Source organism: Chroicocephalus ridibundus, chromosome 10, assembly GCF_963924245.1.
Source record: "Chroicocephalus ridibundus chromosome 10, bChrRid1.1, whole genome shotgun sequence".
Classification (NCBI taxonomy): domain Eukaryota; kingdom Metazoa; phylum Chordata; class Aves; order Charadriiformes; family Laridae; genus Chroicocephalus; species Chroicocephalus ridibundus.
The window spans coordinates 17,448,002-17,463,162 of NC_086293.1; the positions used below are offsets into that span (position 1 = coordinate 17,448,002).

At 47.9% G+C, this 15,161-nt stretch overlaps 1 protein-coding gene across 5 annotated transcripts in view; it reads left to right on the forward strand.

Moving 5' to 3' along the window:
* Positions 1-15,161, forward strand: part of CADPS (calcium dependent secretion activator) — a 221,235-nt gene that overhangs the window by 130,280 nt on the left and 75,794 nt on the right. For all 5 annotated transcript variants that reach the window (XM_063347848.1, XM_063347849.1, XM_063347845.1 and 2 more), the window contains exons 12-13: positions 3,290-3,426; positions 8,614-8,801. In XM_063347848.1, the coding sequence (XP_063203918.1) occupies positions 3,290-3,426; positions 8,614-8,801 (325 nt within the window). The remainder of the gene's footprint in view (positions 1-3,289; positions 3,427-8,613; positions 8,802-15,161) is intronic.

The following is a 15,161-nucleotide window of genomic DNA, read 5'->3' on the forward strand; positions in this document are numbered from 1 at the left end:
TGCAAATTAGCTGTACAGTTTGGCTGTGAATATTAGCCATTCTCATTCTCTACTTTGTTTAAAATCTCATTCAAACTGTACAAGCCATCTTGAAAGACAGGTTATATATAAAACGTACTTCATATGCAGATGTCAGCATTATTTTAAATCTCAGATCAGCTGTCTGGAGCGGAGGAACAATATATTCAGATCTGTCCTTTTCTTTTTGTATTGTCTAGGAAGTTTAATGCTTTCGGTATAATTTGACTCCTAAATTTCATTTTTTAAAAGCGAATCCATTGGAAAAATCAACATGCAAAAATAAATTGCAAGATGCATGGCATGTTTATTTTCTAACAAGTAATTAAGGGAAGGTGAGCTTAGGTGTAGGACTGTCCTTTTTAACCTGCTCCTAGTTATTCTTAAGAACTTTAAGCATCCACCCCAGAGCAGATATTCCATTTAAGAGAAGTACGTGGGTGAATTACCGTTCTCCAAAGACATCTCCAGGTCACACCACATCAGCTTTATCCCCTGGGTGGGCGACATTCACCCACCCAGCCCTGCGCTCTGCCGGGGCAAAATGGTTTGACTATGCAAGAACTGCCGCAGGGAGAGCTGCAGCGGGTCATCTTCCTGCCCATGGCAGAAAACCACATTTTAAACCACCGACCGAGCAGAAGTCATGCAGTTCATACGTTTTTGCTCATGCAGTACCGTGGCTGATGCCTCTCTCTTCGGGTGGTTGTTCCGAGATGGGGAGATTTGGGGCAAGTGGGCTTTTGAGCAGGCACCCAACAGGATGCCCAGTAAGGTGTGGCTTCAAAGGGGGTAATGAAAGGAAAATTGCCCCTGGTTATGGACAGTCGTGAAGGCCGTTTAATCGCTGTGTCCATTCTCACACTTGGCAGGGAAGTGTCTGTGCCCCTGCCTTGGGCAGGGAGATCTTCAAAAGCCCAGGGCAGACCCTCAGCTCCGTGGAAGCCAAGAGAGGTTCAGTCGGTTCACACCAGCTGAAGGTCTGCTCTGTGCCCACCTCGGTCAGAGAACATAAAATGAGGAAAAGCTTATTACTTTGCAGTAAAAAATAATCATTTCAAACATGCTTTCTAGCACATCTGCTCAGAAGGGTTCACCAGCTAAAGGGCTAGAGGACTCTTCAAATTTCCAGCTGATTTACTCAGCTCTCGGAGCCTCGTTGGCTGAGCAGGAGGATTGACAGTGTATCAGGGCTCCTAATTGAAAAGTAATAAAATCGCTGAGCGAAGCTGGCAAATGAAGGCCTCCAGCCAATTTGTCAGCTTGCAGTCAACTCCGAGGAGCCGGGCAGAGCAGCAAGCTATTAAAAATAGTCTGATAATATCTGCTAAAACATTTTGCGGGCGGTAAGGATGGAGTCGAAAACAGCGTAGGCAAACTCTTTGGGAGCGAGCTCAATCAAATCGGTCTTGGCCCAGGGGGACAGAGACGATGGGGCAGAAAGCTGGCAAAACAGCCAGGAGCCACCCCTGCCGTGAGCCCCGGGGTGGGGTGGGCTTCGCATCCCACCCCCGAGGATGCCAGAGAGGTGCCGTGGAGGTGATGCTCGTCGGGGAGGTTGTCCCCGTATCCCTCATGCTGCCACATTGCTCAGCTCTGGCGGCAGCTTCTTCCGTCCCCATGCTGCCGGCGGAGGCAGCGGGGGGGGTTGGGACCAAGGCAGGGAGGCAGCAGGACCCCCAGCACACAGAGGGAAACGGGAGTGGACCCTCCAAAATTAACCAGCTGTAGGGGAAAAAATAAAAATTAAAATCAGCGTTTATTCAGCAGGGTTTTAATGAGGAAAATTGCCAGCTACTGCTGAATTAAGTGTTGCTAGCAGCTAATTGAAATGTTACATGTTTTAATTTGTCTGATTTCTTTCCAGTGGGTGATGTTATTTATATAGTTTGTATGTAGCTAACGACAGACTATACAGAAAATATGAAAATTGCTTTCAATGATCAGTAATATCTGAGAGCACAGACATGAGCAAGGTATTCAGGAAGACATGCCATTCTTCACAGCTTAAGATTAAATAGTAAAACATATATAAAAGAACACTGTCTCATTACCATTTAAAGCTCTTTTTTTTTTTTAATTTATTTTTTTAAATTAAGAATTTTTGTTTCTTCTGGTAAAGAGGGATTTTGTTTTAAAACAAATACAGTTACCATATACTACTATTGCGGAAAACTGCATTTTTGTGTCCTTTCAGCCTCATTGTTTCAAGGCCACCCAGTTCCCCTAGGAGGTTATAAACAGGGGAAGGATTTAAATCCTATTCTCTTTGTTGAGGATTTGGCAAGAACCCATATAGTAGGAAGCTGAGCACGGACAAAACCGAGTGAAAGGTGTCCTTTAATTCCCCGGCCGCTGGTAGAACAAAGCCCGCTGCCAGCGGGGTCCTGGCTGGCCGCACCCAGGCTGGCTTGGCGGCTTCATTTCAACCCCTGAATTCGGTGTATTTTTGGTTAACCATGTTGAGATTAATTAATTAGCTCCTAGGAGTTAGTGCCTGTAAACGTCACCCAAAGCAGAGAAGTGTGAATACGTTAAGGCTGTTAATTCACCCAAAAACGGCAACTCGTAATCCAGGCGGGGGAAATTCAGTCCCTCCGTCGGGATGACTGGCAGCTCCGCCGCGCTATCGGGTTACTGCCTCAGTGACAACAAACTACATCTCCATTTAACTTCTTAGCGATGCTTAAAAGAGCAGCTTTTTATTTTGGTGAGGTAGCATTTGAAGTTGCCATTAGGAAAAAAATTGCCGTGGGGAGGCAAACATTGGCATTCGGATAAAGAGCAACGTAACTGGTCTGCTACCTAGAAAACCTAGTCAATGTAGAGACAAATGCTACAGCTGTAACTTCATTAGAATGGCAGAATCTATTATAATTAACCGCGACTACCTAAATAGGAGCTAATTTACTTATGTGAGCCAAAATTCTGCTAACTCATAGCGTATTGTAAGATACAGAGTAAGTTCTTGGGTTTGTGTTCTAGTTTTAAGTACAGAATAAATGCACTATAATGAGCAGTTGACAAGATGTTAATTCTAAAATCTTTCGCCTAAATGCATTAAGATAGTCCATAACTGATGCAAGTTGACAATGGGAGGTGAAAAGTGTACCGTATAGCCTGCAAAGAGAAAAAGTTAACGGCGATGTAGGGAAGAGGAGATATTTAGCTTTCATGCTTCATACTGTATATTTTTTTCTGTTGTATTTGTCAACTAAAATGTCTTATATCTCTCTAAATGGTGTCTTTCTCTATATGTATAAATGAACAGATGCAGATAGAGCTCAAAAGCATGGCATGGATGAATTTATCTCTTCCAATCCCTGTAACTTTGACCACGCTTCACTCTTTGAGATGGTTCAGCGCCTCACTTTGGACCACAGACTTAATGATTCCTATTCTTGTCTGGCAAGTATATTCTTTGGTCTCTAGTGATATAAACATCGAGCAGCAAAGTCAAAGCTAGCGCGAGTCGGGGCTAATCCCCCTGTTGCTGGAAGATTGACTTCTGTTTACACCAGGTTTGAATTTGGCCCAGAGGTATTTTCTTTTGAGAGGCTACCTGCAGTGAGCTGACTGCTGTTCTTCTCCAGTTGCACTGTCTTTACCATTTCTGTTTGCAAATGCTTAAAATGTTTCTTCCTGCAAAAACAAACGCCAGTGTGGGGATGTGGAGTAGAGAGCAGTGTTCTGCAGCCTCCCGCACTGCCTTCCAGAGTCTTCTGGATGAAAGAACAGGGGAAAGATGACGGTCTGGGACCACCTCCCGTGTCAGTGGAGTCCCACCAGGAAGGACTGTGGCCCAGCTTTGTGTCTCTTTACGGGCAGGGATCCCAAGCAGGTAACAGATGGGACTAGGTGGATAACTGCGGTGATGCTGCGGCCTGTCCGTGCTGACGTAGTCGCATGCCCACCCTGGGTATTCTCACGAGCACAGGTTGCAGCTCTCGGCCCACTCCTGTGTAACATGGTCTATAGGACAGTGGCACTGAGATGCTCCAGGACAGCTTGTAGCTTTTGGCTGGGGTGCAGTGCTTGGGGGCTCTTAGGTTTAAATGACAAGTAACCTTGAACAATACAACTTGAACAATTAGTTTTTAGCAGTTTCAGTGAGGAGGATGAAGAGGCTCTTAGTTTTTTGAGAAAATAACAGGATGAAGCCTTTCTAGAGGGGTCTGAAACGGAGGTCCTATCCTGAATGTGGCATGGGACAGATCCTGACCTGATGTCCTCCTAGTGTTGCACAGAAACCTCTACACTGGGGTGTCATCATGGGCTTCTTCAGCAGAAGGACCACCCCATGCCCATAGCCTTCCATCTTTTGCCAGCTGTGCAGTCCCTGGAGCTGGGTCTCTCAAGTGGCTTGCTGTTAAAAGCAGCAACCTGGGAACACAACTGAGCCGTGGCCAGTGAGGCTGTCAGTCTCAAACCCTGTCCTCCATGCCCCCCTCCACCTGCACCGCATGCAAGGGCTGATCTCCTCAGAAAGGCAAAGATCCAGTAAATGCCATTAGCCGTAGTGAGTTGTCACCTTCCTGGTGAGAGGCAGGGCCAGGAGGAGCAGTTGTGGACATCCCCTGAGGTAAGGATGGGGTGGGAGGAGGCTGTAGAGTGCACTTCACTCGCAGATACCCAAGTGGTACAAGTAGGCTTGGTGGGAGCATTGTCAGACCTGCAGCAGGTTTCTCACCACTTCCATCGAGGTCTTTGCTCCGGCGGGCAGTGAATTTGGCATGCGGCTTCTGCTCCCCACGCATGGCTGACCCTAGGAAGACCATCCCCATCCATGCATGTCTGACAGGTTGGCTTGCAGCTGGTTCGTCTCTGTGCAGCCTCGGGCCTGATGAGAGAGCTGTGGCTGTTGAACTAAATTTGTGGAGAGGTGCAAGGCTATCACTGAAAATGATTAACAATGTTTCTCTTCAAGAAACCCACCAGCCATACTTCTGCTTGCTATTGAGGTGTTTAGGCCCCTGCTAGAAGCTACTGGAGTGGTGGAGCTCCCTTCAGAACCAAGACTTGTGCCTCTTCGGAGCAGAGCATCACCAATTAACCGTCTTCTTTCAAATCACCCATTGCAGAGTGTTATAAAGAAGAGAATAACGGGCTGTGTTCACCTACGCTTGGATTTCACATGCTTCTTTACTTATTTTAATACGGTTTTGTCCTGATTATGGCCTAAAAAACCCACACTGACCTCAAAATTTGAGTTCGACTGCAAAGAGGTCCTATTGCTCTTGATGTGTCTGTGGGACGTTGGTGATGCCACTGCGCTGGCTGGCCGGGAGGAGCTGTGAGCCCGTGGTAAGCCTGCTCTGTCCGCTCTGTGTGCCGCTGGGCAATTGTTATTCTCCCTACAGGACACTCCCATGCAAGGTCCCACAGAGTTTTGCCTCGTCACACCTCTTTTTGTTCTCAAACACGGACGTGGAGGTGCCAGGGAAGACTTACCCAGACACGGTGGCTTAACCCTGACACCGAGGATAACTCAGCGTTGCCTTCTTTCCGTGGAACCAGGTTAAACAACGTTATTAGGAGCCCACTCGCTGGCGGAGCCAGGCTTCCCTGTGAAAACAAACAGGCTGGCTGACTCATCTCAGCTATGGCAGAAGGGATGTTTGCTGGCAGAGAGCACCGTGCTGGGGAAGGGGAAGAGCCTTGCCTGCAGAGCTTGCTGAGGGCTCCTGCCCATCATCCACAAACTGGTAGCACAGTCTCATTCACAGCTCTTCCTGGACTTTTGGGAAGAGTACGCAGCTCTCCCAGCTTAGTACGGACCCCCACACGTGCGTGGGTCTTCACTCCTTTCTCTTGGGCGCGTGAGTTGTTTCTGAGACTGCCCTCCAACTCGTCCCAAGACTTCCCAACCCTCTGCTGGCATCTGGCTCATGCAGCCAAGTCCCCTACTGGAGCTGTGTTGTCCGTGATGTATGTCTCAGCATTCCTGGGATTCGCGTAATACAGCACAGCACGTACCGAGGAGAGGTGGTCTTCCAGAGTGCCCAGCCTAGCCGAGATGATGTGAAGGAGTCAGGTTAAAAGGTCCACAAAGCAGGCCACCAAAATGAAATTTTTTGCTTTTTCCGATGGTAAATGGGAAAATTCAGCTACTGGAAAGTGAAAGTTTTCCTTCTAAAATTCTGATTTTCTCCAAAGATGCATTTGCCATTAGAAAAACTGACCGTGTTTCACCAACCCTGACCGAGCCTTGCTTTTACCCAGCTGGAAAGCCCCCCTTGCACTCCCCAGTGGTGCCTGGGACGCGTGTCCCCTTCTCGGTGCAGTTCAGCTTGTTGGACATGGTCAGTTGAGCTCTCTGTGCTCTGTGGCCTTCCTCTGTTGTCCCCTCCAGTTTCCTCATGGCATTGAAGACCATCTGGGAGATCACACTGAGCTACACCTAGCTGCGTTGGGGTGAGACACCCGGTGTGTCATCGCTTCAGCTGCGTTTGCCAGACTGGCTGGTTGTCAGCTGGTTGTGCCAGGCAAATCTTGAGAGCCAGGATCTGCCTGAAGATGTGGGGGATTTGTCTGAATACCACCTTTCATGAAACCTTAGATTTTTTTCTGGGGCTGTGGGAAGCAGCATTTGCTGCTCCTTTGGAGCTCCATTCAGCAGCAGGGTGTTTTATTTCCTACCTTGGCCATGCAAAAGACCACCTGGTCCTCCTGGGCTCTGCATCTCTCCACCCATAGTCTGCTTGCCAGCGCTCTCATGAGGTGTGAGGCTCATCACTGAACCTCTGAGCTTCTGCTTGGGCTTCCCCTCACTGCCATGGCAGTGATCTTGAGTGTTTGCTCCCATCCCTTCTGTCCGCCTGAGGACCAGCACCTCTCGGTGCAAGGCAGCAACGTGGGGTGCTCCGCATCGCTGGGTCCAGCCTCCTCCTTCCTTCATCCCAAACTCTTGGCTCCAGAGACATTAGTGCTAGCCTTTCCTTTGATGTCAGTAGGGCCAAGATTTCACCCCATAGGGAGGACTGAGTCCATTGTATGTCTTAGGTGAATATAACAATTTCGGCTGCATTTCTACCCCAGGAACCAAATGCACTTTTACCATGCCTGATCGCCAAAGAACTTGTGTGAAGAGAGGCAAGGTGAAGAAATGATCCAAAGATGTAACAAACAGGCAACGTAACGAGATCCAGAATCAAGCATAATACCACCGACCGAAAAGCAAACAAAAATACCGTTAAAAGCTGTGAAGGCAAATATACCCCTCCCAAAAAATAGCCTTCCGGAGTGCCGTCCCATCTGCATTGTTCTGTGTCTTCATTTTGAAATGTGCACTTCTAGTGATCCCAGCACTGTAGCTACTCCCTATATCTATCATTTTCCCCTCATTATTTTAATTCTTTTCTCAATCTGTTTTGGAGTTGGCCCAATAAGGATGAGCAAATCCTTCTCTATGTCTTTGAGCTCTTAATTGATATTTCTTCAACTCTTTTCAAAGCAGCTATTTTGGCATCTAGAAAAGATTTGGTGTCATCTGAGTGGTAGAAAATATATTTTAATCTTTCACAGCAGTGTTGTTTCTAAGATGTAGCATTTGGGGTAACAGATGGGGTGGCAAAGAAGTTGCCTATAGGGGCAGTGCTCTGCCTCAACTACTCTCCCGCCCGCTGCAGGAACTTTTCAATTAAACGATGAAAGATTTTGCAGCTTGATGCATTCCAGAGCTGCGTCTTAGCAATTGTTTAGCACCCAAATTTCCATGTAAATATTGACGGTTTTGCAGCATTTCGAAAAGCAATCTACAAGAATATTCTTGTTCTCGCTCGTGCCTTTCCCCGAAGGCAGAGGCACGCTCCGCTTCGGCTGTCCCGGGATGTTCGCCGCAGCCGTCCCCACGTGGGGAAGGGTGTCCTTCTCCAGAGCACGGACATGGCACCGCGAGCCGTGTGTCACCAGGCCCTCAGGACTGACAGACAGAAATGCTTTGAGGTTTCTGGATGCGTAAAGAAACCCTGCTCATGAGCAGAGCTTCCCTTTGCTTCAATGCCGAGGAGGAGGTGGGCGATGGCAGAGCACATCGCCAGCGGGACGCAATAAGGATGGCGGGAAATGTCCCTTTCCGATACTGCGGAGCTGCCTTCCTCCGTCTACAGGACGTTCCTACCTGCCAGATGCAAGAGGAGTCATTATTCAGTGCAATCCTCCATGCCCTCCCCCAGATCAGTCTTCTTGCTCCTGGCCCAATGTACAATCCCATCCCCGAAAAGAGATTACTGTTTCACGCTGTTTAAATAACCAAACCTTTGTCATCTCTTAAAGGTGCAAGTCTTTTTTTTTTTTTTTTTTTCTTTTTTTGCTAGGCACTGACATGAACTGGCCTAACTTTTCAGCATTTTAAGTGACGTTTCCCTTTGATGGTAGCATAGTATGGTTTTGTTAACAGTTGCACTGGGTCTATGCTGTGTTTGGGTGATGATATACAGACTGTGTTGTTTAAGAGTGACCTCTCTCCTTTTTCCTTAACGTAGCCTTAGGTTTGTATTTCTCTTATTAGAGCAGTTGACCACTACACCTCCAAATCTGATAGCCTTTGTATTTAATAACTTATATTTAAAATCAAGTCTCTCTATTTCTAAACAGGGCTGGTTTAGTCCTGGCCAGGTCTTTGTGCTAGATGAGTATTGTGCACGTAATGGAGTGAGAGGCTGTCACAGACATCTCTGCTACCTCAGAGATTTGCTAGAGCGCGCAGAAAACGGAGCTATGATTGACCCCACCTTACTCCACTACAGCTTTGCCTTTTGTGCATCACATGTTCATGGCAACAGGTAAGGAATTCTTCTCGGCTGGCAGCTCCCTGCCAGCAAGGGATGACTTTGTCAAATACAGGTTTCCTTGGATAATGCACAACAGTCCTCAATTTGTTTTCACAGGGGATGTTTGGCAGCAGCGCTTCTAGTGGCATAGTTGGTTTGTTTGTTTGTTTCCTTGCTTGTTTAATGTAAGCAATAAAAATGCACGTAGAGGATCCAGAAATGAGGGGTTTTAACTTTCTTACCCAGGCACCTGCTAGAGGCGGTTCTGGACAAGGTAGAGTTGAAGTACACGTGGCTGTCACGGGTTGAATAAATAGAAGTAAACGATATACTGTGCTGATTTAATTGCTGCGCGAGAGGATCTGACAAGTTGCAGCAGTGAAATTTTCAGCAGTATCAAACTTCAGTGTTCAGAAGGGCTTTAAGCCCTCGGGCGCCCGTGTCTCATTTAAAGTCCATGTGACGTCAGTTTGGAAATCGCTTAGACATAACTGAAAATTCTGTCTCGCTGCTGTTGCAAAGCAATTTCAATTTCGAAGTAGCCCGTTCCTTTCTCTCAAATGTGGCAAACCTTTGGTGGGAGGAACTGGAGCGAAGCTTTTTCCTTTTCTATTTATTTAGTTGACAGCTGTAGTATCTATTGCAGCTTCTTCTCATGCTTTTTTCTGTTAAGTTGCATTATATGCTTGGAGATATCTCTCCCTATCCTGCATATGCTGCTGAAGGAAGGAATGTTATAAAATAATTATGTGTTTTCATAAACCCTCTGGTAAATACCATTCCAAATTATGACACACATTGCCCAGGTTTCGTGTTGCAAGGCTGCCGCTTGCTTTTCCAGTTACTTTCATACATCTTGTCATGGAAACCGAGTTTTTGCTTCCTTAGTTTCTTTTTTAGTTCTGACTTTCTTTTGCTCGTTCGTTCCTTCTTTGCCAATTGTTAATTTGGTTTCAGTTGTTTGCTTTCAGTTTAGTTTCCTTTTGTTTTCTTTCGAGGTTTTTCATGCTTTCTTCTTGTTTCTTTCACTTTTGCTGCTGGCCTTGCCCCCCGCCTTTCAATCACTCCCCAAAGCCAACACATGGCAGAGTTACTTGGTGGGTCACAGCCAAGTGCAGAAGGTGAGGGGGGCAAAGTCTCTCATGCCCCTGCCGCTGAAGCCGAGACAAAAAAGGATTCCAAAAAGGAGTCCAAAAAAAGGAAAGATTCCAAATCCCAGCCGAATCCAGAGCCGAAAAGGTAAGTGAAAGCGGGCAGTGCGCAGGAGTGCGTTGTGGAGGGCGCTGGGCTCCTCGGTCACCGAGCACAGGGGGCAGTTTGGGTCCCCGCGGCACGGGGAGACCCGCTGCGGCACCGGCATTCGGGTCGTACGCTCTCCTGGGAGCTGGATGGCGTTTGGGCACCCAAGTAGGGAGTCAGGGCCTTGAGATTTTTAGGCAGTTCAAGTTTTTAGGAGATTGTTGACACGGCATGTAGGGGTGGAGAGCGGGCAGGGGACGCTGGCTGCCCCCATCGCGCCTCTTCCATAGGCAGGGCTCATCCTGGCAGGAGGCTGTTGTGGGGACAGGACTTGGCTCAAAGCCTGTTTGGCCCGTAACGGAGAGGAGGTTGGATGCTGGTCACCGTGTACATCTTCTCAGGGTCCAGCATAGCCGGAGCTGGAGCCTCCTCTTCCTCAGGGTTGGTGGCAGGAGGTATCTCGTGGTACTGGCCATGGTGACACCCTGTCATTCGCTCCCTGTGGGGCTGGAGAGTTGTGGGGTCAGGAAAATGTCTTGCATTAAAAGCCGTGCGGTGTGTAGAGCCCAGTCCCGTGCCTGTACAGCTGCCGAGGGCTGCGTGTGGCTGCTGTGCCGTGCCGGGAGACTGCTGGGCACTGCCAAAGGGGAGCTCGGCCACCGCCGGGCTATTGGGGTCCTTTGTCTAAAATATTCCAAGAAAGGAACAAGGTGTTTTGCTATGACTTCACTGTCTTTAGCTGATGGTTGACTTCACATCAGAAGGCTGAAGGTTCATATTCCTTCTTGGTCGCTGCCGTCTCTCTGTTGCCTGGGGATTATGGGAGCTGCGAGGCTGTAGCATTGCGCTTTCTGGCCGAGGGCAGGCTCTGCGTAACGTCTGGGAGCCGGAGGAGTTTGGTACGGAGACTACAGAGCGTGGTTTCTGGTCTCTGCTATCGGGACGTCACAAAAGGGACCACAGGGGGTCTGAGAGAAAACGCGACTCTCTATCTTTCGTGTCTACACTCAGAAATCTGAGCAGAAGAGTCACGATTTCTCTTCAGAAAGCTGTTCAGGCCACATGCATCGTGCGTTTGCAAAGCCAATATTTACCAATGCAGTCCTTACTGGCGGTGGCGATGTGCGTAAAGCCGGGTTCGCTTTTGCTACGTCCCTTCCTCCCACCTGCTGCGACCATACGTTGCTCATTGCCTTAGGGCTGGCCGTGCTCTCCCCGGGAAACCTATGGCTCGTGGCAGAGCTGAAAAACTTTCCCTGCAAAATTTGTAGAGGTAGGAGCACGCCTGCTCCGAGAGCTGGCACAGCATCCGACGGAGCATCTCGCAGCAGCCGTACATTGCGTTGTTATTGGTATGCACCGTGGTCTGGGAAAGATTCAAGTTGCGAGACATTTTTCTGCTTAACAAAGGCTGCTTTTTCTGTCGAAACTGAGAAAGTGTTGATTTTCTTTACAAAAGGAAGTTCCTTCACTTTTTCGACAGTAAAAAAAAAAAAAAAAAAAAAAAAAACAACCGAGCGGGTGGTTTAGCTTTCCCCGGAATGAGGTTGGCTGTCAGTCAGAATATGCCACCCCGTAATGAAGGTCGAGCAGGGAGATAATTCCATGTGGCTATCAATCTCCGGTATTAGCGGCAGACAGTGATGGAGCTGAGGTGGGCTGTCTGTTTGCATCGTGTTTGCGGAAGGTCAGGCAGCGAGACAACAGTCGCTGGCAGTCAGCGGGGAAGTGCGGGCAGGCTGCGGTGCGGATGCCGGGGACAGCCCCAAGGTCAAGGCTGACAGGATGACAGGCGTCAGCGCGGGAACGATGCCTCCTCGCCTGTCCGGCTCCCGCCTATGCCGGCACGGCCACCACACCATGGCCAGGACGGGGGCAGGATGGGTGCTGGTGGAAACGCACCTCCAGCTTGGAGCTGCCCCCGCGGCCGCAGCAGGTGAAATGGTCAAAATGGGGTCTGGGGGGATGTTTCGGAGCCCTGTTTCTTGATATGTCAGGGTTTGGTCTCCCCCCCTCCTTTGGGCTCGTGTGGCTCATTCAGACCCCTGAAAGCCTGACACAGTCTCTCCAAACCAAGGCTGTAAATCACTGCTATTTGCATTGACAGTCCCCTTAATTTTTCTGTTAATTTCATCCTTGTCCAAGTAAAAATGGAGTTAAGTGTAAATTGCTTGTCCGAAGTTTCACTTCCAGCAGATAACACCTGAGTGTGTAGGGTGCAGGCTGTCGGGAAGGCAGGGACCAGCCAAGGACTGTGAATATCTGCGTGGTTTTCTGCCGTTACCCACGTACTTGCTCTTCACTAAGACTAAGGAGCTTGAGGCTTTTTCACTGTTTTGGTCATGAGTGAGTCAATAACAGGGTTTTGTCCACCCAGGTATCACTGGATGCCTTTTGTAAGGTCCTGCCATTGTGAAAGTTGTTGTGTTTTCTGATGTATTTACCTACGTGACGGGTAAGAAAGGCATAGAGTTATTCAGGCACCCGACAGCACCCGCTGTGTGTTTATTGATGTCTGTTTGCTTTTGGTACCACCGCTATAGTATTGAGGCTGTTGCTTTCCTTTAGCAACAGTCCTCCAAAAAACTAGCAAAGGCAAGAAGCGGGAATGGTTTTGAGAAGACATTGTGATTTGGGATAAAATTGTGAAAGGTCTCACATGTTCGCCCAGGTCTTTCCCTGCCTTCTGTTTCCATGTTCGTCGCCGTTCTCGCGTTGCAGGGCTATGACAGTACGGGAGAGCCGTTGCGAGGCAGAAAGTTGAGCTCCGCTTTCCCAGGCCCACAGTCAGTGCCTAAACCTTCAGCAGTGGATCCTGCCCCGTACAAAGGAGCAGCTTTCGGGAGTGGCCTTGGTTTCGCTGTGGCTTTTTTGCATTTAGCCAGATAATAACTTCCTTTTTAAATGTTAAAGTTGGCATCAAAAAAGATTCCTTCTATGCTTGCTAATCCCAAACTTTAAAAAAATCTCAGAATCACAGAGATAAGACTAAAATACTGATTGTGTGCATGCTAAGTGTTAGCAGACATTGAGATTACCAAAATCAGGGTGCTGGACTGAATCCCCGCCAGTTTAATAACAATTGAACACCATCGTTCCCCGCGAGTTGTTCAATAACTACTTACCCAAGGTCCAAGCAGCTACAAGTCTCTCTATTAATTAATTTGGTATATTAGCGACTTGCCCTTTCCTCTGTAAGCCGTATTTTACGGCATCAAACTTGATTTCAAGAAGTAGCTCTTTCGTCAGCCAACATTACCATTAGCTTTTATTAGTTTTTTACAACTGTAAGCCAGCAAAAGTAATGTTATTGTCATAAAGCTCGAGGAATTGAAAAGTCTGCGTAACACGTTTGTAATTTTTTCCATTGTATTCTGATTACATATCTGACTCTTTCACATAGAGGCAAGATTTCCATACGGCTAGTTACTTAAAAAAAAAACAAACCCAAACCAAGACTTTTTTGGTCCCTTAAAAGAAGTGGTAAATATCCGACCACTTTATCACAGTATCTGCACGTCCTTCCCTAGTACTTCGTGTTTAGTTTCCACGTCTCATTCAGGTGTGTAGCCCCTTCTGCGGTACAGCAGGTTAAAATCTGGCAGGGCGTCATGCCGTAACCTTGCGTTAGGTGCCATCTCCGTGTCCCGACCGGCCCCGTGATGAGTCCGCGGTGAGACGGTGTGCGTTACGGCCGTCTGTCGGATGGGATCCGGCGTCTGTGCTGAAGGGCGGTGGGTTGCCAGCCACCAGCAGATAACCAGCTCCGTGGGGCCGGCTGACGTGATGCGTTACAATGGGTGTAGGATGGCAGTGCTCAGAAACCATCCGGTGCAGCCGCGGTGCGTCAAGGGTGCGGATCGCACATGAGGAGCGATGAGCCGTGACTTGGCTCGGCGCTGTGGCGTGGAGGAGAGCCCCAGCCAAGGGAAGGCAGGAGTTGGGAGGATGAAATGGCTCCGGTGCTCCGCAGCATCCCGGCTGGGGCAGCGCCCAGAGGGCCGGGCTGAACAAAAGGGCTTTCAACCGGCGTTTCGCGCACGGTGTGAATTCCCAGAAGAAAGGGGAATCAGGGGGGAAAAAAATCGATGTTTGCTGAATAAGCTTTTTTTCCGGGGAGTCTAAACAGGTGGGCTCTTTCAGGTCAGATTCGCTGGGGGGATGTAGGAGGCGGCAGGCAGGCAGCTGTGGTCCTGCCCACGTCCCCAGAGCCGGTCCCCGTGCAACCGGTGGGACTTCGCGCAGGCAAGTCTTCCTGCGAGGGATCCTTTGAAAGCCTATCCTGACACATGCCGTCCAAGGCACTAATCATCGATGTTTACTGTATAGCTCATATGTGCTGCACCTGGCAACCAGCAAGGGAGCTGAAGGCAGCACGTGTTTTATATTTGAGTTGTTACTTAAAAAATCAAATTATTTGCATCAGTTTTTGACATTGTTTTTTTTCCCTTGGCTCTGTGTGCCAGGGCTCACAGTGCGTGCAAAGATCTGTTTGCTACGTGTAAGCAATATTTTCCCCAGTAAAAAAAAAAGTGTAGACAAGTTAAACATAAAAGGTGTAAAAGATGGTATGTCTTTTCATTTATAAGCCGCCATGGTATTTCATGCAGGCTTATGTCAAAGAGATTAACCCACTGGAGCTATACTGTACGTTTATAATTGCATACAAATGCATGCTATTGCTTCATATATTAGTCTTTGTTAAAAAATCATTTTGATATATTTGTTTTAGCAGCATAACTAGCCCTGGGGGCACTGGGTATAATTAGAAAAGGGCACGGGGGGAGGCGGGGCTTGTAGAATAAAGCAGTGGCCTTAGGATCACAGGTCCTAATTATAATTTATAATTAACCCCAGAATTTGCACAAACCATCTAAGCTAAACAAGGACTATCATTTTTGCTGTTTGAATTGCAACCCTTTTTTCTAATTTCACCACCTGCTTTGTTGATGTTGTTGTTTTCGTGGCTTAAAACTTAAAAACAAGGGGGGGATTAGGAAAGCGGCATTTAAAACTTTATATGAAATATTTACAGTGGGAATTTACTAGTTTAGAGCCAACATAACGAATCTGCAGCAGAAGGAGTGATCTGAAACTTGTTTACTTATAATTACAATTTTCCTTATTTATTTT